The sequence below is a fragment of the Haliotis cracherodii genome, unplaced genomic scaffold (genome assembly GCF_022045235.1).
Source record: "Haliotis cracherodii isolate W230 unplaced genomic scaffold, xgHalCrac1.p SCAF_14, whole genome shotgun sequence".
Taxonomy (NCBI): Eukaryota; Metazoa; Mollusca; class Gastropoda; order Lepetellida; family Haliotidae; genus Haliotis; species Haliotis cracherodii.
This window is the reverse complement of record NW_027266269.1, coordinates 1,658,942-1,683,905: the sequence shown is the minus strand read 5'-3', so window position 1 is coordinate 1,683,905 and position 24,964 is coordinate 1,658,942. Positions and strand designations below refer to the sequence as shown.

Genomic DNA, 24,964 nt, shown 5'->3' with positions numbered 1-24,964 from the left:
TTCGTGAGGAACAGTCACCTTTATTACCAGAGGATATATATGTAAAGGGTGTTTGCATCTAATGTAGATCAGGGAAGAGGAAGCACAACACAAATATCCTTGCTCAGCATGAAATAATATTTTATGATTTACCAATTATTGAGCTTACCCTTTATGTATATGTCCGAGCACCAGGATGCTTCTTATAAATCTTCTATTGTACACTTGTACAACATGTTGCTCAATAGGCTCAATTGATCATTTAATATAAGAAGCTTAACTAATGTTTATTAGATACACAGTTGGCACCATGTACTGATACCTTGATCCCATTCGGTATAACGTGTGTGTGGCGCTACTTCGTTCAGCACGTGTAAATTATAGGGCGTGACCCTAATATTATAAATATAGGAGGTGAATGTTGTCCACATCTATTTTTGGCTGTCAGTGAGGAACAGTCATCTTTACTATCAGAGCATATAAATTTGGTTTGGGTGTCCCGTTTCTAACCATCGCCTAATTGAAAAAGGAAACACAGCAGAAACACGAGTGTTTCCTTGTTCAGAACGACCAACTTCAATGGAGTACTATTTTATGATTCACAGATGATTGAGCTTTCCCCTTATGTCAATGTCCGAGATTGGCACCAGTTATTGTGTTTGGTTTTACGTTTAACATACCTAAACGCCCATGCATGGGATGTCTGTCATCAACTGTCATCCCTGTTCTAATACTGGATAGTGACATTTGTTGTTCATGTTTTGCAACATTTGTTCATATTTACATTGAAAGGATATGTTAAGATAATTTATTCTATCGCCATATTATAAAGGGTTCGGAACCCCCGTTTGCCTGGAAGTATGTTGTTTTTTAAAAAAAGAGTACTTAATCGGAGTTGGAAGCATAGGTACAGGATAGATATGGTATTGTTTATAGAATACAGTGATAAGTGGATAGTGTTTACTAACTGATTCCGCATGTTTCCAATGTTGTTTGCAAATGTTACAACCAAAGGAATTCACACAGGGGCAATGACTGTGTGTCAACCGTGCACTGAATTATCGTCTTCGAGATATTCGGGACATACTTTGAAATGCATTCTATGCCCCCAATTCACACATTTGAGCTATCAATAAACATGCTGGGAGACTGTACATGACTACTACTGAATTCTCGTATGATCTGAGTCATGTGTAACTGTATAAAAAACGCATCCGCACACTGCCTGATTGTGCATATCTGGCAGGTTCATAGCCGGTGCCCAATTGCAATCTTACTGAGTGACTGGGCCATGGCGCGTATGCCAGTTGTCAGAAATAGGTAGAATTGCCCAAATGGGAAGACGACGAATTCGAATATAACGTGATATAAATTATAAAAACTCATACACGCTTTCTGTAGAGTTATATTTATAGTTATTAAGTTAGATGAGGCAATTATGCAAGCAATTTCATAATTAGACATTCCCTGGCTTATACTTCCTGCTTCCCCTACACTTAGTAGGCACGCCACCACTCTACTCCCAGGGGAAGGGGCTTGACAAATCCTAGTGACCTGGTTGTGTATCACACCTTAGCGGTAAGCTCTGCACAAACTGGAGTAGCTGGCCTGTAAGACAGCAAGTGTCAGTAAAAGGGTCTGGACGGGGTAGAAGTGAGGAGAGAAGGGTATGACAAGTGCGTGGCTGGCACAGCCGGTGAAACGTGTAGTGTAGTGGAGGGTGTTGGCGAGGTGTAGGTGAGGTGGATGATTTAAAGCGAAAAATAGTACACTTTTGGAGTGACGTGGCGTTCATTAAATACTGATATGAATGAACACTTCTTTATTACAATTAGGAGTAGCGTTTGTTTGATAACAGTGTTAGAATCTACACCAAAACATCGCTCATAGGGCAAGGTGGATATGTGTTAAGGTTTAGATTCCAGAGTTGAGATTGTGAGGTGCGGTGTTGTGACGATGGTTGAGCTAGATGTAGAGAGGTGCTCACTGGGTGGGAGGTGCAGGGTGGAAGTGAGATTAATCATACTTTGGTGGGATGTTTCGGTTCGATGTTAGGCGGTAAGGGGTTAAAGTGAGGTGGTTTGGCCTTAAAGTATTGAGTTGCAGGGTTAGAGATGTTCGTTGATGTGAGGCGGTGATTGGTTGAAGGCACAGAGGTTGAGGTTTGGAGCTACTAGTATGAGGGAGGGATGCGTGTGGTTAAGCTGAGGAGGTGAGGGGTTGAAGGGAAAAGGTAAGGAGTTGATGCATGGACGGACACGTTTCAGACTGAGATGTAAGGTTTGCAAAAGCAGGTGCTAATTGATTGTGGTGGGTAGGTAAACGGTTGTGAGGGGGAGGTAATTGATTATGATGGGGTGGTGAAGGATTGTGGTGTGGAGGTGAAGGGTTGTGGTGGGGAGGTAAAGGGTTGTGAGGGGGAGGTGAAGGGTTGTGGTGTGGAGGTGAAGGGTTGTGGTGGGGAGGTAAAGGGTTGTGAGGGGGAGGTGAAGGGTTGTGGTGGGGAGGTGAAGGGTTGTGGTGGGGAGGTGAAGGGTTGTGGTGGGGAGGTAAAGGGTTGTGAGGGGGAGGTGAAGGGTTGTGGTGGGGAGGTGAAGGGTTGTGGTGGGGAGGTGAAGGGTTGTGGTGCGGAGGTGAATGGTTGTGGTGGGGAGGTGAAAGGTTGTGAGGTGCAGTTGAAGGGTTGTGAGTGGTTGGTGAAGGGTTGTGAGGGGTAGTTTAATGGCTGTGGTGGGGAGTTGAAGGGTTGTGGTGGGGAGGCAATTAATTGTGGTGGGTAGGTTAACGGATGCGAGGGGAGGTGAAGGGCTGTAGTGGGGAGTTGAAAGGTTGTGAGAGGGAGGTTAAGGGCTGTAGTGGGGAGTGGAATGGTTGTGAGAGGGAGGTTAAGGGCTGTAGTTGGGAGTTTAAGGGTTGTGAGGGGAGGTGAAGGGCTATGGTGGGGAGGTGAAGGGTTGTGAGGGGGAGTTGAAGGGTTGTGAGGGGGAGTTGAAGGGTTGTGAGGGGGAGCTGAAATGTTGTGGTGGGGAGGTGAATGGTTGTGTGGGGGAGGTGAATAGTTGCGTGGGGGAGGTGAAGGATTATGGTGGGGAGTTGAAGGGTTGTGAGGGGGAGTTGAAGGGTTGTGAGGGGGAGGTGAAAGGTTATAGTGTGGAGGTGAAGTGTTGTGCTGGGGAGGTGAATGGTTGTGTGGGGGAGGTGAAGGATTATGGTGGGGAGTTGAAGGGTTGTGAGGAGGAGGTGAAAGGTTGTGGTGGGGAGGTGAAGTGTTGGGGTTGGGAGGTGAAAGGTTTTTAATGGGAAGGGAAACGTTGGGAGGGGTAGTTTAATGGTTGTGAGGGGGAGTTTTATAAATGTGAGGGGGAGGTGAAAGGTTGTGAGGGGGAGGTGAAAGGTTGTGAGGGGGAGGTGAAGTGTTGTGGTGAGGAGGTGAAGTGTTGTGGTGAGGAGGTGAAGTGTTGTGGTGGGGAGGTGAAGTGTTGTGGTGGGGAGGTGAAGGATTATGGTGGGGAGTTGAAGGGTTGTGAGGGGGAGTTGAAGGGTTGTGAGGGGGAGTTGAAGGGTTGTGAGGGGGAGGTGAAAGGTTGTGGTGTGGAGGTGAAGTGTTGTGGTGGGGAGGTGAAGTGTTGTGGTGGGGAGCTGAAGGATTATGGTGGGGAGTCGAAGGGTTGTGAGGGGGAGTTGAAGGGTTGTGAAGGGGAGTTGAAAGGTTGTGAGGGGGTGTTGAAGGGTTGTGAGGGGGAGGTGAAAGGTTGTGGTGGGGAGGTGAAAGTGTTGTGGTGGGGAGGTGAAGTGTTGTGGTGGGGAGGTGAATGGTTGTGTGGGGGAGGTGAAGTGTTATGGTGGGGAGTTGAAGGGTTGTGAGGGGGAGTTGAAGGGTTGTGAGGGGGTGTTGAAGGGTTGTGAGGAGGAGGTGAAGGGTTGTGAGGGGGTGTTGATGGGTAGTGAGGGGGAAGTGAAAGGTTGTTTTCGGGAAGTGAAGTGTTGTGGTGGGGAGGTGATGGTTGTGTGGGGGAGGTGAAGGATTATGGTGGGGAGTTGAAGGGTTGTGAGGGGAAGTTGAAGGGCTGTGAGGGGGTGATGAAGGGTTGTGAGGGGGAGGTGAAGTGTTGTGGTGGGGAGGTGAAGTGTTTGGGTTGGGAGGTGAAAGGTTGTGAAGTGGAGTTGAAAGGTTGTGGTGGGGAGGTGAAGTGTTGTGGTGGGGAGTTGAAGGGTTGTGGGGAGAGGGTGAAGGGTTGTGAGGGGGAGGTGAAGGGCTGTGTTTGGGAGTTGAAGGTTTGTGAGGGGGGAGTTGAAGGGTTCTCAGGGGGAGGTGAAGGGCTGTGCTTGAGAGTTGAAGGGTTGTGAGGGGGCGGTCAATGGCTGTAGTGGGGTGAGTTTAAGGGTTGTTGAGGGGGAGGTTAATGATTATGGTTGGGAGTTGAAGGGTCTGGGGGGTCAAGGGCAGTAGTGGGGTGTTGAAGGGTTGTGAGGGGGAGGTGAAAGGTTGTGGGGAGAGTTGAAGGGTTGTGAGGGGGAGTTGAAGGGTTGTGAGGGGGAGCTGAAGGGCTGTGGTGGGGAGTTGAAGGGTTGTGAGGGGGAGGCAAATTGATTGTGGTGAGGAGTTGAAGGGTTGTGGAGATGAGGTGCAAGGATGTGAAGGGTAGGTGAATATTGTGGTGGGAAGTTACAGGTCTGGGCCGGTATGGTGTTGGATTGTGGTGGGGAAGTGCAGGGTTGTGCTGGGATGTTGTTGGGTGTGGTGTGGAGTTGAAGGGTTGTGAGGGGGAGGTACATGGATGTGAAGGGTAGGTGAATATTGAGGTGGGGAGTTGAAGGGTTGTGAGGGGAGGTGAAGGGCTGTAGTGGGGAGTTGAAAGGTTGGGAGAGGGAGGTTAAGGGCTGTAGTGCGGAGTTGAATGGTTGTGTGGGGGAGGTGAAGGGTTGTGACGGGGAGGTGAAAGGTTGTTGTTGGGAGGTGAAACGTTGTGAGGGGTAGTTTAATGGTTGTGAGGGGGAGGTGAAAGGTTGTTTAGGTTGTTGAAGGGTTGTTTAGGTTGTTGAAGGGTTGTGAGGGGGAGGTGAAGGGTTGTGAGGGGGATGTGAAGGGTTGTGATGGGGAGGTGAAGGGCTGTGGTTGTGAGTTGAAGGGTTGTGAGAGGGAGGTCAAGCGCTGTAGTGGGGAGTAGAAGGGTTGTGGTGGGGAGGTTAATCATTATGGTGGGGAGTTGAAGGGTTGTGAGGGGGGGTCAAGGGCTGTAGTGGGGAGTTGAAGGGTTGTGAGGGGGAGGTGAAGGATTATGGTGGGAAGCTGAAGGGTTGTGAGGGGGAGTTGAAGGGATGTGAGGGGAGGCAAATTGATTGTGGTGAGGAGTTGAAGGGTTGTGGAGGTGAGGTGCAAGGATGTGAAGGGTAGGTGAATATTGTGGTGGGAAGTTACAGGTCTGGGCCGGAATGGTGTTAGATTGTGGTGGGAAGTTACAGGTCTGTGCTGGGATTGTGTTGGATTGTGGTGGGGAGGTGCAGGATTGTGGTGTGGAGATGTGGTGTTGATGTAAAGAGCGTGAGGTTGAGGTGTGGACGCTTGGTTGTGTTGGGGGTGTTGGGTTCTGAGAAGGTGCAGAATTGAGGTGTGGAGATGTGGTGTGGAGTTAAAGAGCGTGAGGTTGAGGTGTTGATGCTGGGTAGTGTTTAGGGGTGTTGGGTTTTGAGGAGGTGTAAGTCTGAGTCCCGGGTTGAGTATGGGATGTAAGGAGTTGTGTGAGGTTGACAGGGGTTGTGGATGGGAGTAATTTGGTGGAGTTGAGGTGTGCAGGTTTGAACTGATGCATTGTGGTGGGGAGCTGCAGGTCGTGTAGAACATGTCGTCCCGTTTTAACTTTAACGATTAAACATCGAAACCGAGTGGTCTAACTCTATACATAAAGTGCCACGGTGGGTACAAGGAAACACTTGCGCTGTGACGTCATTAAGAAAGACGTTTGACGTGAACTGACTTCCGAAGAACTCGTCACGTTTGATGACTGTACGGGAATGAGAGAAGACATTTTTATAATTGACAACTTACACCGGAGCACAACAATAAAGAGATGTTAGTCTTCAGCTTGAAAATATAGGAGATTTGAGATTGAGAGGGCCACAGGGAGCAAATTATGTTCACATTACATTTTATAAGTGTTAATTATCAATGCAGATCGACATATCAAACTATAGTTTTGTCATCAGAGTAAATGTGAACCGTTTGACGTGTGAGCAAAAATATAAAACAAAATATTTACAAACAGCATGTATAAAACAGCATACTGCTCATAGTTAAACGTAGCGCAATGTTCCTATGTATCTGTAGCACAATGTGTCTTGTACATCTAAGCATTGTTGTTATTGCCCTTTTCAGGCGTTGCAGCACCGAATGTACCAGAGTCATGCAGATAGTCCTACCTTTTCTGGTGATAGTCGGTGAGTATTAAAGGCACTTGCTCCCTTGGATATAACATATTTGAACATATCCACCTTCTCAACTAATAATAAAAACAATATTTTCATAGAAAATGTAAACATTTAATGTGCTGACAACTCTACTCAAACATTTAATATAGGATTAGCTGCTATATTGTTCTAACATTGTAGAACACATTACATGACATAGTTTTATATATGATTACTCTGTTGCGTCACATTGATGATATAAACCTAAATTACCAAGCAATACAGATTGATTCAATTCTATAAAATCAACAGCACCATTTCAGTTAGTGCCCATCATCCTACTCCCACTGTATGACAAGAATATGTTTCTAAAGCACTATTGTGATAATACTGGATGTACGCAAAAAGATGAAACACGACCAAAATCATGTACATCATATACCCAAAAAATAAACCCACGGGAACTGACGGTACAAGCTGAAATAGGTTATTGGTTATTTGACCATTATTGAATGATATCCGATTATCAATATACCTGCATGTTTAGATAGCAGGTTTTTTTTAACAACTTTTTCTCAAACAATGATGTTAGAGCTGCAACTATGTATATGGTTGCCTTTTTATAATATCAAGAAACAAAGTTATAATGTTTGCTTTTATTTCAACCTTTCAGTATTCGAATCACACGGCCAGGAAAGTTGTGAATGGGGGAAGTATGGTGAAAACTGCAAGAATGATTGCCCTCTAAACTGTTTCACCAACCCAGACAGAAACCTCAAACACTGCCACGAGGAGACAGGGAAGTGTTCTGAGGGGTGTGTGTCGGGGTGGTTCGATGACCTGTGTGATAAAGCTTGCAGCCCGAACTGTAAGGGGGGCGCCTGTAATTACCAAAATGGCATCTGCACGAACGGTTGTAGTGGAGATTTCAAAGGGCAGTTTTGCAACGTTGCTCCAGGTTTGAAAACAAGCTGATTCTTATCTGAAATAGTTAAGGCAGCTGTCCATCACCAGGTGGGATGAAAACATAAAACAGTAGAATAAATTCCCATTAATTTTATACAAAAACAAAATCGACAGGCATAATATTCATAACTGCTCTATCTGAAGACATATAACCCATTGAACTTTGAATGGATACTATGTATATACGGATGGATATATGAATGCTACTAAATCAGGCAATTAATACCAATAAACATACACACAACGTTACTGATTTCTTAGATCTTCAACCCAAGAAGATTTGTATTAGAATAAGTCTTCAGCAACCCATGCCTGTCTTGGCGACAAACGTATCAGATGGTCATGGTCGATGACTTCGTTGATGAAAGGGGCGCTGGGATGGCCTCGGGGTTAAAGCGTTCGCTTGTCACGCCGAAGACCCGGGTTCGATTCCCTGCATGGGCACAATGTGTGAATCTCCAGACTTGTGTCCCCCGCCGTGATATTGCTGGAATATTGCTAAAAACAGCGTAAAACCATACTCACTCACTCACTCGTTGATGAAGGCATTTCTCCCTTATAGGATAAATCAATATTCATTATGTTATTGCCTGGTTCACGTTTGTGTTTACAGACCATCCTCATATAGCTTGAATATTGCTCAGTGCAGCGTTGACCAAGAAACAACCACATATTAGATGTTATCTTAGGAATGTGATATGAACAAATGGAGTTTTGGCTATATTATTACTCGAATTTATTACCATTGTATATTAATATTACATTGCATATGTTATTATCGGAAAGGAAACTGATCAGATAATGTTTGACTTTTATCAACCTAAATATGAGACGGTCATGTACTCACAAACACCAAATACAACGCTTCATAAAATTTGCCTGTATCACCATCATTCTGTGCTATTATTTCAGATAAAGTTATTTATTACCCACGTGGTGAAGTTACAGGTGGTAAGATACTAAATCCGTACGTCACACGTGTGTCGTACAAGGTTGACCTTGTTTTATTCGTTTTGATTGGATAACCGTGACCTCTGTCACACCGGGACTACTATTTTCGTTCATAAAAAATCGCGAGACGTCATTCATTTTGCAACTACAAGGCAGAACTGAAGAAATTAATAACGAGAACGAGAGGTATTTACAAACACTTTATTAAACCGAACAAAATAGTCACACGCATCGAATTCTGTTTGCATTCTATATAAGTTACGTATAGAGCACCTACAGACATTATATAATCGAGCTATATCCATTTGCAATGTACGACTACCGATCAATAGAGCGAGGGTCCCCCATGAGCGTGACGCACCCGACCACTTTCGCAACTTTCAATTTGATTTAACGTTAAAGGATAAGCGTGGTGAAATGAAGTCTGTTTAAATTATCCGGACAGATATCTAGACTTACTTGGGATAATCCGGTTGTGCCATCAGTGGCCCCTTCGAAGCGTATTTTGTGGCGCTGTTTCGGGAAGTGTTGTTCATGAATGAACGTACACGACTGCACGACCAGATACAAATCTTTCGAAAAAATCCGTGGCAGTGTGCCTGACTTCTGATTGTGTGGCCCCAAACATCCCAAATGTGAACAATAACATTCCCTATCTCTAGCGTAAAAAGCTGTGAGTAGACCACGGTTGTCTTTTCTTATTCCGGTGGTGACCTTGCCCTTCGATCGTTGGAAGCTGTCACTGACATGCAAGCAGACTTAAGTTTCTTGATTTTCACGTCTACAGTATATAGGGTGGTACAGTTAACATGAAAGTCTTTGGCGAACACTCTGATTTCCATCTTCCAAAATGGTACGAACATGATATAAATTCAGCTGATAGATCAAGGAAACCGAATCATTTTGATTGCACAGACGGGACACTGGCAGTACGTGTGACCGGCTGTTGGTCCGATATTTGAAGCGCGGCGCTAATGTGCCTTTCCAAATTTTCTTATAGGTGTCCTTCGTACTAACAACATGGCGCTTGAATTACAATAAGTTGAAGAATTTCTTCCATAATGATCTTGAACGTCGGTGCTGTTTTCTTTGCAAACATAACTGCAGGCGCATGTTGTTAATGCGTATGCATATACATGTCAACAATGCCTATATTTGGGCATATATCAATACTCATACGCAACCAGATTTTGCAACCGGTTTCAGTTTGGTCTGTCAACAAACGAAAGTTGTTATGTATTTACACTTAAATATGTATTTAACGTGGGTAATAAATACATTTCTGATTTCAGTGTCTATTTATTTTATCTCAAACAATCAAGAACTCGAGCATATCAAACTAAAAGATGACTAGTTATATGTATCGTTGTATCGTTTGAATATAAGTGCATATTAATAACGCTGAATACATCTGTGTCTGACAGGCACGTCGGCGACACCACCCAGGGAATACAGCACATGTGAGTACACTATATAAACTAAGACTCATATGGGTTAAAATGATGTTAAGAATCATATGTGCTTGTTATTGCTGATTTTGTGCGTCTCATATCATTGTCTGTATTTTCTCACAGACACAACGTCGACAGCACCGAGTGAATCCAACACAGTGCAAAAACCGGGCCTGGCTGCGATACTTGTCCCTGTGTTCCTCATCCTGGTTGTTATCCTCGCTGTGGTGGTGATCATACTGTAAGTGTGTACCTAACCCTCGCTGTGGTGGTGTTCATACTGTAAGTGTGTACCTAACCCTCGCTGTGGTGTTCATACTGTAAGTGTGTACCTAACCCTCGCTGTGGTGGTGTTCATACTGTAAGTGTGTACCTAACCCTCGCTGTGGTGTTCATACTGTAAGTGTGTACCTAACCCTCGCTGTGGTGGTGTTCATACTGTAAGTGTGTACCTAACCCTCTCTGTGGTGGTGATCATACTGTAAGTGTGTACCTAACCCTCGCTGTGGTGGTGTTCATACTGTTAGTGTGTACCTGACCCAAGGAGATAGAGTCCAGATTATTGCTATATGTATGTATTAAACATGTCATTAACAAAATCACTGTTGTGAACTGACTGGTGATGTCTGAATCTATGCATTTGCATCAACAGTTTGCATTCAATATAACACCGTCTCTATACTCTCGCGGTAGAACGCCCCGCCAGGAGATAAGAAGGTCCAGGGTTCAATTTCCGGTCACGTCATACCAAAATGCGTTAAACGATGGTATTTGTGTGACCCTGCTTGGCGCTTGACATTAAGGGGTGAAATTAAGGACTGGTCTGCTCGGAGTCAGTTTACTGTGTCTGATTTTTATATCTCAGTTGGCTTGCATTGTCGCTATATCAGTGCAATAATCTTGAACGCGACTGAATCCCAATTAGCCTCACCTCACATCACCTCACTCAATATACAGTTTGCACCATGTTTGTTGCATTAAAAGTTGTACATTCTTTGGTTAAATTTAAGGAGGTGAAATGGGCTGATGTATTTGGCCGCAAAGTGACAACGTTTACATTTTACAGTTTACAATTTCCTCAATAACCAACCATGGTTGTATGCGTATTTTCAGATTTCTTTACAAACGAAAACGGAACAGGAGAGAAACCACAGGGATTATCGATGCAGTGACAGGGATACTTCCATGCTGGAGAACAACTGATACAGCTGGTACAGATGCCAGGTAATACAGACATATAACCTGAAGCAGAACGTCTTGTTCATCACCATCACTTGCGTCTATTTGCAGTATATTATATGTCTAAACACAACGAAGTACATATATGAAATGATAATCCCTGATTTCTAAAACTATTAATTCGGACATGGTGATTCATACATTTGTCATGATCTCGATTTTGTTTATTTCAGGTACAGATACGGTGAAAATGGTGAGTATACACCTTCGTTATTACATAATTCTATTTAAGGGGACAGTATATTATCATTGGGTTTGTATAAACGCGATATCTTTTTGACAAACATTAAAAGTAATTGTGACAGAAGAAACTAAACCCTAATTATGTTTGTTGGACTGTTTAATATTCATATTCCAGATGAATTGTCTGCTACCACAAGCATTGTTTGAAAGAAACAGCAGATTTTAAATCCTGAGAAACAGAAACTGTTTCCTAGTCATGGGCTTACGACACGATAGACTTGGAAAGAGACATTGCCGTGTGTCTTATATATATTGATATATGATCTACGCAGCTAAGCTACATCAATAAACATTAGCAATACAAGCTCCGTATGTATTCCCCTTGGACATGGTGTTTAGCATGTTTGTATTAGTTCCATTACTTGTTGTACTTTAGATATTGAAATGGTGATTAGGCAACCCAGAGGGGGTTAAACATGCTTCATCTAATCATCACATCTAATATGTTTTAGAACTTCTCATGGCAGAGGAAGGTGGATCAAGTAAGTATGGGATACATCTAATATATAAAGTGTTGATGAATCAATGTTGTCACAGGATTACATTCGAAGTGAATGTCAATTGTTTTAATTTGTCCGTTTTCCGTGTAAACTTTACATCATCTCATGGTAAATATAATGTTGGTTAACTGTCTAGTGTATTAATAATTAATATGTTGCAATTAACTCTTACCTTTTGAGTGGAATATGTGCAGAACACATGTTTCATAATAAATGACTGTAAGCCGAATACCCTCAACAACAATAACAACGATATGTTAACAATTTAATATCATCTTCGCATATAAGTCTTTGCAACATATGCATTTCAGTTGTTGAAGCATAGTCATATACTTTTATTTTCTGACCAGCTTTAGGGAGAGGTGCTGATTCACCCTGCAGTTTTGTGCCCTTGCCGTCTGGTAAGAACTGAATACCTTTTATGAACATTAGTATTGTATTGGTCTGGTATGTCCTTCAGGCGTGAGTATATGCACGCGTATGTACATCAAAGGTAACCTGGGGTCTTCTGTTTTGATAAAAATGAAAATACTATTTGATGCAGAGATTACACTCTTATACTATAACTAAACAATTTATCTTCATCAAACTCAGAAATTAGTGTCAAACGAGTTGAACTGGTGATGCTGAATTTCACATTTCGTTTTGATTTGTTTACAAATATTTATGAACGTTTACAGGTTCACTAGAACAGAAGATAAAGGATGTCCAAGGGGTGTTTCTTAAAACTGAGAGCTTTAAAAAGGTGAAAGAAAAGTTGGATACGTTTGGCCATGTGACGATAAGCGCTGTTCAAGGAGAAGGTAAAACATCCATGGCCCTGATGCTGGGAGCTGAATACAGGAAGCAGGGGTATGAGCTGGTACTGGTTGAAGATGCTTATAAAGTACAGTTGTCTGATTATCTGGAAAAAGGCAAAGACGTGTGTGTCATATTTGATGACATATTTAGGAAAGTCAGATCATGTATGGATCTGACCGGTCTTAAGCACTTTTTGTACGACCTCCACGTGCACCTGGAACAGTGCGAGTCCAGATCAGAAAGAAGATACCAGCGTCTGCAGCAAGAATCAAGGGAGGAACAAAGAAAGCTGAATCAACCAAACATCTGTGTTATATTCACTGCAGAAACTAACACTCTTGAGCGTGCAATGTCAACTCTAGGAGGTCAACGTATTTTCAAAAGTTCATCAGATGTCAAACTGACTTGTACAAAGGAGGAGAAGAAAGCATTGTGGCATACATACAAACATCGCTATAAGTGTAAAAAGGATGTGAAGAATGTTTTTGCTTATGAGGAAATGACTGTCGGTTTTCCTCTAGAATGCAAACTTTTCTCCAGTTGTTGTGGCTTTCAAAAGCACCATGAGAGTTTTTTCGAGAAACCTATGTTTTACATCACAAATCAACTTCGAACGATTATTAGCTCATTGGATGACAAGTCAGCTGCGCTCTTCCTGATGGTACTGTGTGAAGGTCAGATAAACATCAGTCAACTGGAGACTGAATGTTCCATCCCAGACGGTCAACGGAAGACTGAAGGTGACGGCCCTGACAGCCAACTAAAGACTAAATCTGACCGCCCTGACATCCAACTTGAGACTAAATCTGACCGCCCTGACAGCCAACTGAAGACTAAATCTGACCGCCCTGACAGCCAACTTGAGACTAAAGCTGACTGCCCTGACAGCCAACTTGAGACTAAAGCTGACCGCCCTGACAGCCAACTGAAGACTAAAGCTGACCGCCCTGACAGTCAACTTGAGACTAAAGCTGACCGCCCTGACAGCCAACTGAAGACTAAAGCTGACCGCCCTGACAGTCAACTTGAGACTAAAGCTGACCGCCCTGACAGCCAACTGAAGACTGAAGGTGGCAGTCCAGACAGTCAACTTGAAATTGAAGGTGCCCACCAAAACCTAGAGGCCCACCTCCAAGCAGTTACAACTCTTGTGAAGACATCAACCAGACAGGGTGTAGTTGAGGCTGTGAGGGGCTTCTGTGGTACATTGTTGACAGAAGGAAACATAACAGCATTTTCCCATTCGATCATTTATGATGTCTGTGCTTTGGTCTTATTCAATATTGAACCAGAGTGTATTCTTAAACATTGCAGTATAAAGTTCCTCCTTGAGCATGTACAGGGTCAGCAAGACGACGGTATTTCTGTTAATGAACACCAGCTCGTGATTCCTTTCTCAGAGGCCTACAGTGGAATAATTGCTGACAGAATGGCAAATGCTATTGCCAGTGGTGCTTTCAGTATGTACATCTGGTATCCCATATGGAAACGGAGAGAAATATCTGACAAAATAAATCATATGATCACAGATCCACCTTCCTTGTCTGATGATACCAAGCATAACATTCTCCATTACGCCTGTATCACTGGGAACACGAATATCCTGGAGCGACTTCTTCCTCACTGTGACATCAATAGGCGTGGGTTGAGCGGCTGGACACCAGTGATGTATGCAGTTGTCTCTGGACAGATGGAATGTTTTGACATCCTTGTGGAACACCAAGCTGACATCACTTTATGTGACAGCAACAACTTTAATTTGCTGCATTTGGCATGTCAGCATGGAGATGTGTCCACTGTAAATGATGTAGAAAAAGCGCTCAAGAAACATCTTTCTCCTGATTTGTATCTGAATCAGTATATTAATGGACGAGGAGTACATGACTGGACACCAGTTATGTGTGCAGTGGCATTTGGGAAGGAGGATATCTTAGATTATCTTACCAAAGAAGGGAAGACATTTGAAAGGACATTATCAGATGTCCACAAAAACACTGTGCTTCATCTTGCATGTTGGTATGGAAACAAGTCCATTGTAGAGAGTCTGCTCCCCCACACAGATATCAATGCACGAGGCAACAATGGACAGACACCGGTTATGTGTGCACTATTGTCTGGGAGGAAGGACATTTTCGACCTTCTCGTGTCAAAAAAAGCTGACATCACATTGACCGATGATGACAATAACAATCTTCTTCATGTGGCTTCTCGCGTTGATGATCTATCTCTGTTACCGCCAATAGTGCCAAAGTTTGACATTAATAGTCGAGGAAAACACGGATGGACACCACTGATGAGGGCGGCTGTACATGGAAATATGGATGTGTTTCACCTTTTCCTTCACACAGTGGACCTCGAGCTGGATACACCGAAGGCTGACCTGAAGCTGAAAGATGACAACAGCAACAATCTCCTCCATCTTGCATGTCATGGAGGAAATGTCTCCATTGTGGAACAATTACTGCCAAAGTTTGACATCAACAGACGGGGAAGCAACGGGTGGACGTCAGTGATGATTGCAGCTGACAATGGAGGAGAACGTGTCTTCAAGTTGCTTGTGACACAGGGGGCTGATATAAGATTGAGGGATGACAAAAATAATTCTGTATTACATTTTGCATGTTTTGGTGGAAATATTTCTATTGTGAAATATCTATTGGCACGCAAGTCCACTGATATCAACTGTCTGGGAAGCCAAGGGAGAACAGCAATAATGATCACAGCCTTGGATGCAAAACCAGCCCTGTTCAAACTACTTTTGTCAAAGAAGGCCAATATCACACTGACTGATGATGATTATAATACTGTATTACACCATGCCTGTCAGGGTGGGAACTATTCCATTGTGAACCATCTGATACCAAAGTTCAACATCGACGCTTCTGGAAAACACGGCCGGACACCTGTCATGGTTGCAGCATGGGCGGGAAGGAAGGTCGCGTTCGATTTGCTTGTGAAGAAGAATGCTGACCTCTCTTTGACTGATGACTACAAAGACAATGTTCTACATTTAGCATGTCAGTGTGGGAGCACAGCTATTGTCGAATGTCTTGTGAAACCCTGTGACGTCAATCGTCGGGGAAAGAACAACTCGCCAAAAGCAATGCATGCAGCCAGGTCAGTGTTCAGTGGACAAAATGCACCGACGGAAGATATACAATCATCGACTTCTTTGGAGAATGATAATGCTACCTGTGTAGTCGGTCAAAGTGGGAAGGAAGCCACCGTGATACAAGTGAGTGGCTACTTTGACATTAACGTCAGAGGCAGGGATGATCAGACTCCACTTATGAGGGCAGTGTGTGGAGGACATATTGCTGTGTTCCGGTTCTTGGTGTCCCATGGTGCCGAGCAAACTCTGGTGGACAAGGATGGACACACTCTTCTACATCTTGCTACTCAGCATGGTCAGCTTCATATGGTGAAATACATTACCGACTCGAGTAATATCAACACAAAAGACAATGTTGGACTGACGCCTGTCATGACATCAGTGTTGCATGAGAGAGTTGATGTTTTTGAATATCTCAGAAAACAAGGAGCAGATTTGACAGTCGCGAACAATGCAGGGGATGTGGTGGCGACTCTCGCTCATAAAATGGGATGCAGCAAAATTATAGAACAATTACCACCATGAAATGATCATCTGGACCGAGGCTTTGAGGTATTTTTAAATCCAAGAAGAATCGCACAACTGAATGAGCTCTGTGTAATCTAAAAACATACAACATCTGTCGTCCTGACTTGTACCCCAGAGATGGGTCTGGATACACAGCATTACATTAGGCTCATAACGTATGCATTGTCTGCTCCCATCACTGACCGAGATCAGACTCCGTGAATGATGTTGCTTTTAAAATAGTTTTGTTGTTTTTATACAATTGGTACTGATATACTATATACTCTCTCAGACCACCTGCCTTTCCTTCTATGTATTACAAATGATTGGCCCAAAAATGTTATTGTGTATATAAGCTCAAATGGAAGAAAGCATGTGTCACTGATCTTATGATGTATCGCTATGAAACTGAAAATTACTTTTGTAAAGATGTATGCAATTTATCCTAAATCACATCCTCTCGTGAATATATTGAAACATATTTGTGTGTGTGTGCGTGTGTGTGTGTGTGTGTGTGTGAGTGTGTATGCATGTGTCTGAGTATATGTGTGCGTGCGTGTGTGTGAGTGTGTATGCATGTGTGTGTGCATGTGTGTGTAAGTGTATGTGCATGTGTGTGTATGTGTGTGTGTATGTATGTGTTTGTGAGTGAGTGTGTGTGCATGTGTGTGTATGCATGCGTGTGTGTCTGTGTGTATGTATGTGTGTGTGTGCGTGCGTGTGTGTATGTGTGTGTGTGTGTGTGTGTGTGTGTACAGGACATACATGTATCTTTAGTGTATGAATCTTATATTTTTCAGATAGGATTCAATATTTCACTTGTACAGCATAACTACTGTCACTGTTACTTACACATAACACTGAATCTGTTAAACATATGTTGTATTTGTTTTAGATGAGTTCAAAGATAATATGATACAATTGACATAGTTTGTCAAGGACATTGTGACACATGTGTTTCTGATCTATAACTCCCAAAAGACACGACATGTCTTATCCCCCAGAAGCTCCAGTAAGTATGCAGTACTACGCACTCTGAAAAGGGACAACAACTAATGGATATGATGCCCCTGTTTAACATAAATAAGCAGGTATTACGCTGTGTAAAATACCAAAGCGCGTGGTTATGTCCTACAGGGCCTAGGTATATATTGTTTCACAAATAAAATATGTAAAACTCCCCAAACCCCTGGGTTTATTCAATGACATTGCGTGTGGAGATGACAGTTCACTGATGGGAGATTATGCACACTCGATGACTCTAGCACCCCTGTTGATAGGATGACGTCATATGGTATTGTTTTCCCGGTGTATCTTCGAAAAAAAGTCCATACATCGTCGGGTGAATGTAAACTTTGTGGTACAGGGCCCCGTTCCAAAAAACAATCGTATCGCAACGTCGTAAGCCTGTGTATTGGGTTAATACGTATCAACTCTTACTGTATTTGAAATATTATTCTGTTTAACATTTTGCTATAAGATCGTGACAGTGAAAACATTTTAAAAACAAATCTTTAATGGCAAATAATCAATTAAACGCTGAACTTACCTCATGTAATATCGATTTGGAAAACACTCTTGAATAGATCTAGTGACAGACTCGCTCTCCTTCGTCAGACATCAGAAATATTTATTTTTTTTTGTTCTATAAACTTGGTATAATATGGGAGGTCGTTTAGTATTCTGTATGTCTCAGGTAAACTTCCCGCCACCCGTTTGAACTACTAATAATTTCATTTTTACAAATTATCAAACGACGTCTGGAATAGTTTAAACAACATCGTATCAAATTTGGCCAACCTACTATGAAATGTGGTGAAGGATTAGTAATGAACGATGAGTAATCAAACCTGAAAATTCTGCAAAACGAACCAACGATTTCATGTTTAAGTTACCCTATCATCTCAAAACGACCTCTATGCCAGATCTACAACAACATTCACGTGTACCTAGATACAACAACGTCCATGTGTACCTTGATACAACAGCATTCATGTGTACCAAGATACGACAACATTCATGTGTACCTAGACATAACAACATTCATGTGTACCTAGATACAACAACATTCATATGTACCTAGATACAACAGCATTATTCACGTGTACCTAGATACAACAACATTCATGTGTACCTCGGTACAACAACATTAATACGAGTCTGTGCCCAGTGATATTCATCTATACCTAGATACAATGTACAACACCACTTATGTGTACCTACATACAACAACATTCATGTGTACCTAGATACAACGTAAAACAACATTCATGTGTATCTAGATACAACAACATTAACGTGTACCTCAATACAACAAGATTCTTGTGTACCTAGACACAACAACATCCATGTGTACCTAGATACAACAGCATTATTCACGTGTACCTGGATACAACAACATTATTCACGTGTACCTAGATACAACAACATTCATGTGTACCTCGGTACAACAACATTAATATGAGTCTGTGCCCAGCGATATTCATATATACCTAGATACAATATACAAGACCATTTACGTGTACCTACATACAACAACATTCATGTGTACCTAGATACAACGTACAACAACATTCATGTGTACCTAGATACAACAACATTCATGTGTACCTAGATACAACAACATTCATGTGTACCTAGACACAACAACATGCATGTGTACCTAGACACAACATTCATATGTACCTAGACACAACAACATTCATGTGTACCTAGACACAACAACATCCATGTGTACCTAGAAACAACAGCATTATTCATGTGTACCTGGATACAACAACATTCATGTGTACCTAGACACAACAACATCCATGTGTACCTAGACATAACGACATTCACGTGTATCTAGATACAACAACATTCATGTGTACCTAGATACAACAACATTCGTGTGTACCTACAAACAACAAGATTCATGTGTAACTAGATACAACAACATTCATGTGTACCTAGATACAACACCATTCATGTGTACCTAGATACAACACCATTCACGTGTACCTAGATACAACAACATTCATGTGTACCTAGATACAACACCATTCATGTGTACCTAGATAAGACAACATTCATGTGTACCAAGATACGACAACATTCATGTGTACCTAGACACAACAACATTCATGTGTACCTAGATACAACAACTTTCATATGCACCTAGATACAATGTACAACAACATTCATGTGTACCTAGATACAACAACATTCATGTGTACCTAGATACAACCGCATTATTCACGTGTACCTCGGTACAACAACATTAATATCAGTCTGTGCCCAGCGATATTCATATATACCGAGATACAATGTACAACAACATTTATGTGTACCTACATACAACAACATTCATGCGTACCTAGATACAACGTACACCAACATTCATGTGTACCTAGATACAACAACATTCATGTGTACCTAGATACAACAACATTCACGTGTACCTAGACACAACACCATTCATGTGTACCTAGACACAACACCATTCATGTGTACCTACATGCAACAACATTCATGTGTACCTAGATACAACAGCATTATTCACGTGTACCTAGATACAACAACATTCACGTGTACCTAGATACAACAACGTCCATGTGTACCTTGATACAACAGCATTCATGTGTACCAAGATACGACAACATTCATGTGTACCTAGACATAACAACATTCATGTGTACCTAGATACAACAACATTCATATGTACCTAGATACAACAGCATTATTCACGTGTACCTACATACAACAACATTCATGTGTACCTCGGTACAACAACATTAATACGAGTCTGTGCCCAGTCATATTCATATATACCTAGATACAATGTACAACACCATTTATGTGTACCTACATACAACAACATTCATGTGTACCTAGATACAACAAGATTCTTGTGTACCTAGACACAACACCATTAACGTGTACCTACATACAACAACATTCATGTGTACCTAGATACAACGTACAACAACATTCATGTGTACCTAGATACAACAACATTCATGTGTACCTAGATACAACAACATTCATGTGTACCTAGACACAACAACATTCATGTGTACCTAGATACAACAACATTCATGTGTACCTAGACACAACAACATTCATGTGTACCTAGATACAACAACATTCATGTGTACCTAGAAACAACAACATTCATGTGTACCTAGATACAACAACATCCATGTGTACCTAGACACAACAGCATCCATGTGTACCTAGACACAACGACATTCACGTGTATCTAGATACAACAACATTCATGTGTACCTAGATACAACAACATTCGTGTGTACCTAAAAACAACAAGATTCATGTGTAACTAGATACAACAACATTCATGTGTACCTAGATACAACACCATTCATGTGTACCTAGATACAACGCCATTCACGTGTACCTAGATACAACAACATTCATGTGTACCTAGATACAACAACATTCATGTGTACCTAGATACAACACCATTCATGTGTACCTAGATACAACAACATTCATGTGTACCAAGATACGACAACAGTCATGTGTACCTAGACACAACAGCATTTATGTGTACCTAGATACAACAACTTTCATATGCACCTAGATACAATGTACAACAACATTCATGTGTACCTAGATAGAACAACATTCATGTGTACCTAGATACAACAGCATTATTCACGTGTACCTCGGTACAACAACATTAATATCAGTCTGTGCCCAGCGATATTCATATATACCTAGATACAATGTACAACAACATTTATGTGTACCTACATACAACAACATTCATGCGTACCTAGATACAACGTACACCAACATTCATGTGTACCTAGATACAACAACATTCACGTGTACCTAGATACAACAACATTCACGTGTACCTAGACACAACAACATTCATGTTTACCTAGATACAACAACATCCATGTGTACCTAGATACAACAGCATTATTCACGTGTAACTGTAACCATTGACTCACACAATCTGCTACACACGCCCCTGACTGCAACCACTGACTCACACAATCTACCACACGCGCCCCTAACTGCAACCGTTGACTCACACAATATACCACACGCGCCCCTCTCTGCAACCATTGACTCACACAATCTACCACACACGCCCCTAACTGCAACCATTGACTCACACAATCTACCACGCACGCCCCTAACTGCAACCATTGACTCACACAATCTACCACAAACGCCCCTAACTGCAACCCATGACTCACACGATCTACCACAAACGCCCCTCTCCGCAACCATTGACTCACGCGATCTACCACAAACGCCCCTCTCCGCAACCATTGACTAACACAATCTACCACACACGCCCTTAACAGCAACTATTGACTCACACAATCTACCACACGCCCTAACTGCAACCATTGACTCACACAATCTACCACACACGGCCCTAACTGCAACCACTGACTCTAACAAGCTAACACACACGCCCCTCTCCGCAACCATTGACTCACACAATCTACCACACGCCCCAACTGCAACCATTGACTCACACAATATACCACAAACGTCCCTAACTGCAACCACTGACTAACACAATCTACCACACGCGCCCCTAACTGCAACCATTGACTCACACAATCTACCACACAAGTCCCAACTGCAACCATTGACTCACACAATCTACCACACACGCCCGTAACTGCAACCATTGACTCACACAATCTACCACACAAGTCCCAACTGCAACCACTGACTCGCACAATCTACCACACACGCCCTCTCTGCAATCACTGATTCATAAGGTCCTCCCTTCACGTCCGCAAACTAGTCAAACGTCCACAAACCCACCCCTGCACTTCCCCATCTCTTACATGCACTGTCAACACTCCTTCTCACAGAGCGCTCTACCCCATCACACACACACACTGTAAACAGAATTATGGGATGCGCTACCCACAGCCTCCCAGTGTATACCCTCCATGAGGCAGGTTATACAATGCACATATCGCTCTATTCCCATACTTCCCATGCTCTACCCTGCACTGCCGAGTTTCAAGCCCACGAGTCTTCCGCTGTCTGGTTCTCTGCGTGTCACGCGTCACTGCATATCACGTGTCTCGGCAGTCTTACTGAGCCCAGTACAATTCTCGAGAATTCAGTGTGGACGCGTCTACAATATGTAGGGGTGGCGGGAAGGAAGAGGCAAGAGAAGATAGATGAGCCGCTAACAGTTCATTGTCATATATATCAGACATTACTCACACCTACAACATGAACGAACTAATATGAATTAGGAAAATATTGGTGGAGTATATATCACTGCATCTCAAAAACAAGGAACACTGGAATTGAGGATAGTCGTATAGATGCTCACAATATCAACCTCTGGTTTAGCTGGTCCAGTCAATAATTTACGGACAGCCATGCTACAGTTGTAAGACTGCTGGTCAAACACACTTTCGTGTTCCTGGCTTTGCGTTTTGATATGACATCTGCAGTTTCAGTGTCCGTGCAGTTACTTCCACCTGCTAATTTCACGTGGTCCGGTGGTAGCGCGAGCAGAAGGTCGGGAGTTTAGTTCATACCAAAACACGATAAGGAAGGTACTTGTTGTTACCCTGCCTGAGTGTGTGAAGCTAGGACTGGTACAGGAACGATGAAGCCCACCTACATACAGCGACAATCCAGTGTACCTAGATACATCAACAATCCAGCATACCTAGATACAGCGACAATCAAGTATACCTAGATACAGCAACAATCCAGTATGCCTAGATACAGCAACAATCCAGTGTACCTAGATACACCGACAATCAAGTATACCTAGATACAGCGACAGTCCAGTATGCCTAGATACAGCAACAATCCAGTATACTTAGATACACCGACAATCCAGTATACCTAGAAACAACGACAATCCAGTTTACCTAGATACATCAACAATCCAGTATAGCTAGATACATCAACAATCCAATATACCTAGATACAGTGACAATCCAGTATACTTAGATACATCAACAATCCAGTATACCTAGATACAGTGACAATCAAGTATACCTAGATACAGCGACAATCAAGTATACCTAGCTACATCAACAATCAAGTATATCTAGATACATCAACAATCCAGTATACTTAGAAACGTCAACAATCCAGTATACCTAGATACATCAACAATCCAGTATACCTAGATACAGCGACATTCCAGTATACCCAGATAAAGTGACAACCCAGTATACCTAGATACACCGACAATCCAGTGTACCTAGATACATCAACAATCAAGTATATCTAGATACATCAACAATCCAGTATACTTAGAAACATCAACAATCCAGTATACCTAGATACATCAACAATCCAGTATACCTAGATACAGCGACATTCCAGTATACCCAGATAAAGTGACAACCCAGTATACCTAGATACACCGACAATCCAGTGTACCTAGATACACGGACAATTAAGTGTACCTAGACACATAGACAATCCAGCCTACCTAGATACAGCGACAATCCAGTATACCCAGATACAGTGAAAATCCAGTATACCTAGATACAGCGACAACCAAGGATACATAGATACAGCGACAATCCTGTGTAACTGGATACAACAACAATCCTCTATGCCTAGATACAGCGACAACCAAGGATACATGGATACAGCGACAATCCTGTGTAACTGGATACAACAACAATCCTGTATGCCTAGATACTTCTTTCGTATAATATATCTGTGATATTTTTTTTTAGCAGATATTTCTTATGAACGTGGCTAGGGTTTTGAATACACGACAGTTTTTGTATCGATAACAATTTCTTTTGTGTACTCTTAGTAGGACGTTTCAGAGCTCCTAAAGGTGATAAAATTCAATTGCAATATAACAAGAAAAAACAAATTTTAAGTGACAGAACAACTTAACACAAAGTTGTTTTGAAACTGCTCATGAATATATTGCTCTGCATATTCATTAGCTAATCTTCCAAACATCTGTGCCTGATAATATTTCTTTCTCTCTTTGTGACAGTAGAGGGGTTATTACTACAATCACGGCTTCAGCTTCCGTGAGTATGAAAGAAGAGTGCTAGCTGTATGCCACAACGTGGATCACCAACCCTCACTGACACACGTGTGATACAGATGACGATTAATGGAAGTACCTACGTGTGTTCATTGAGGTATAAATCTTTATTGATCGTTTGAATGATTGATTGATTGTTGTTTAACGCCGCACTCAGCAATATTCCAGTTATATGACGGCGGTCTGTAAATAGTCGAGTCTGGTCGAGACAATCCAGTGATTGACATCATGGGCATCGATCCACGCTATTGGGATTGGAAGACATGCATCAACCTAACCAATCCCGTTAGTCGCCTCTTACGACAAGCATAGTCACCTTTTAACGCTAGCATGGGTTGTGAAGATCTATTCTACCCCGGATCATCACGGGTCAGATTTTCACTGAGTGAGGACATGTATAAACGACGGAGCTTGCTTCCAATGTATATCATGTAAACGTCACATTTAAACATTACATTATATTACTTAATATTAATAAATCACTAGAATCGATACAATGGTGCATGCTCAGTACATCCTGATTCCCAGCTTCATAGTGTCACTTAATGCCACGTACCAGCCTGTGCATAGTTAAAGCTGTAATGGTGTAACCAGGTCACCGACTTGTATGTAGAGTCTTCATAGTGTCACTTAATGCCACGTCTCAAAGGACGTAAAAGTAGCTGTATGACAATATAATGTCCGCTTCTTTCGAACCCTCGTTGTTATGCTGTTCATCGTCTTGTTTGTACGGAAAATGTTTGTATCACTTATTTGTTTCAATTCAGTTTCAGTCAAC

At 42.3% G+C, this 24,964-nt stretch overlaps 1 protein-coding gene across 1 annotated transcript; it reads left to right on the top strand.

The window, feature by feature from the left end:
- Positions 1-397: 397 nt before the first annotated feature.
- On the top strand, positions 398-16,172 carry LOC139461308 (uncharacterized). Its single transcript, XM_071242932.1, has 10 exons — positions 398-426; positions 6,362-6,414; positions 7,058-7,342; positions 9,726-9,761; positions 9,876-9,993; positions 10,866-10,976; positions 11,165-11,184; positions 11,687-11,716; positions 12,085-12,135; positions 12,415-16,172. Exons 1-10 carry the CDS (start codon positions 398-400, stop codon positions 16,170-16,172), a joined length of 4,491 nt encoding a protein of 1,496 aa, XP_071099033.1.
- The last annotated feature ends 8,792 nt before the right edge of the window (positions 16,173-24,964 follow it).

What these genes read in the sequence shown, in the direction of transcription:
- LOC139461308 (XM_071242932.1), top strand. Translation starts at nt 398, where the DNA reads ATGTTGTCCACATCTATTTTTGGCTGTCA. An exon ending in ACAGCTGGTACAGATGCCAG is followed by an intron (nt 10,977 to 11,164) that starts GTAATACAGACA and finishes TGTTTATTTCAG; the next exon opens with GTACAGATACGGTGAAAATG. An exon ending in TTTTGTGCCCTTGCCGTCTG is followed by an intron (nt 12,136 to 12,414) that starts GTAAGAACTGAA and finishes GAACGTTTACAG; the next exon opens with GTTCACTAGAACAGAAGATA.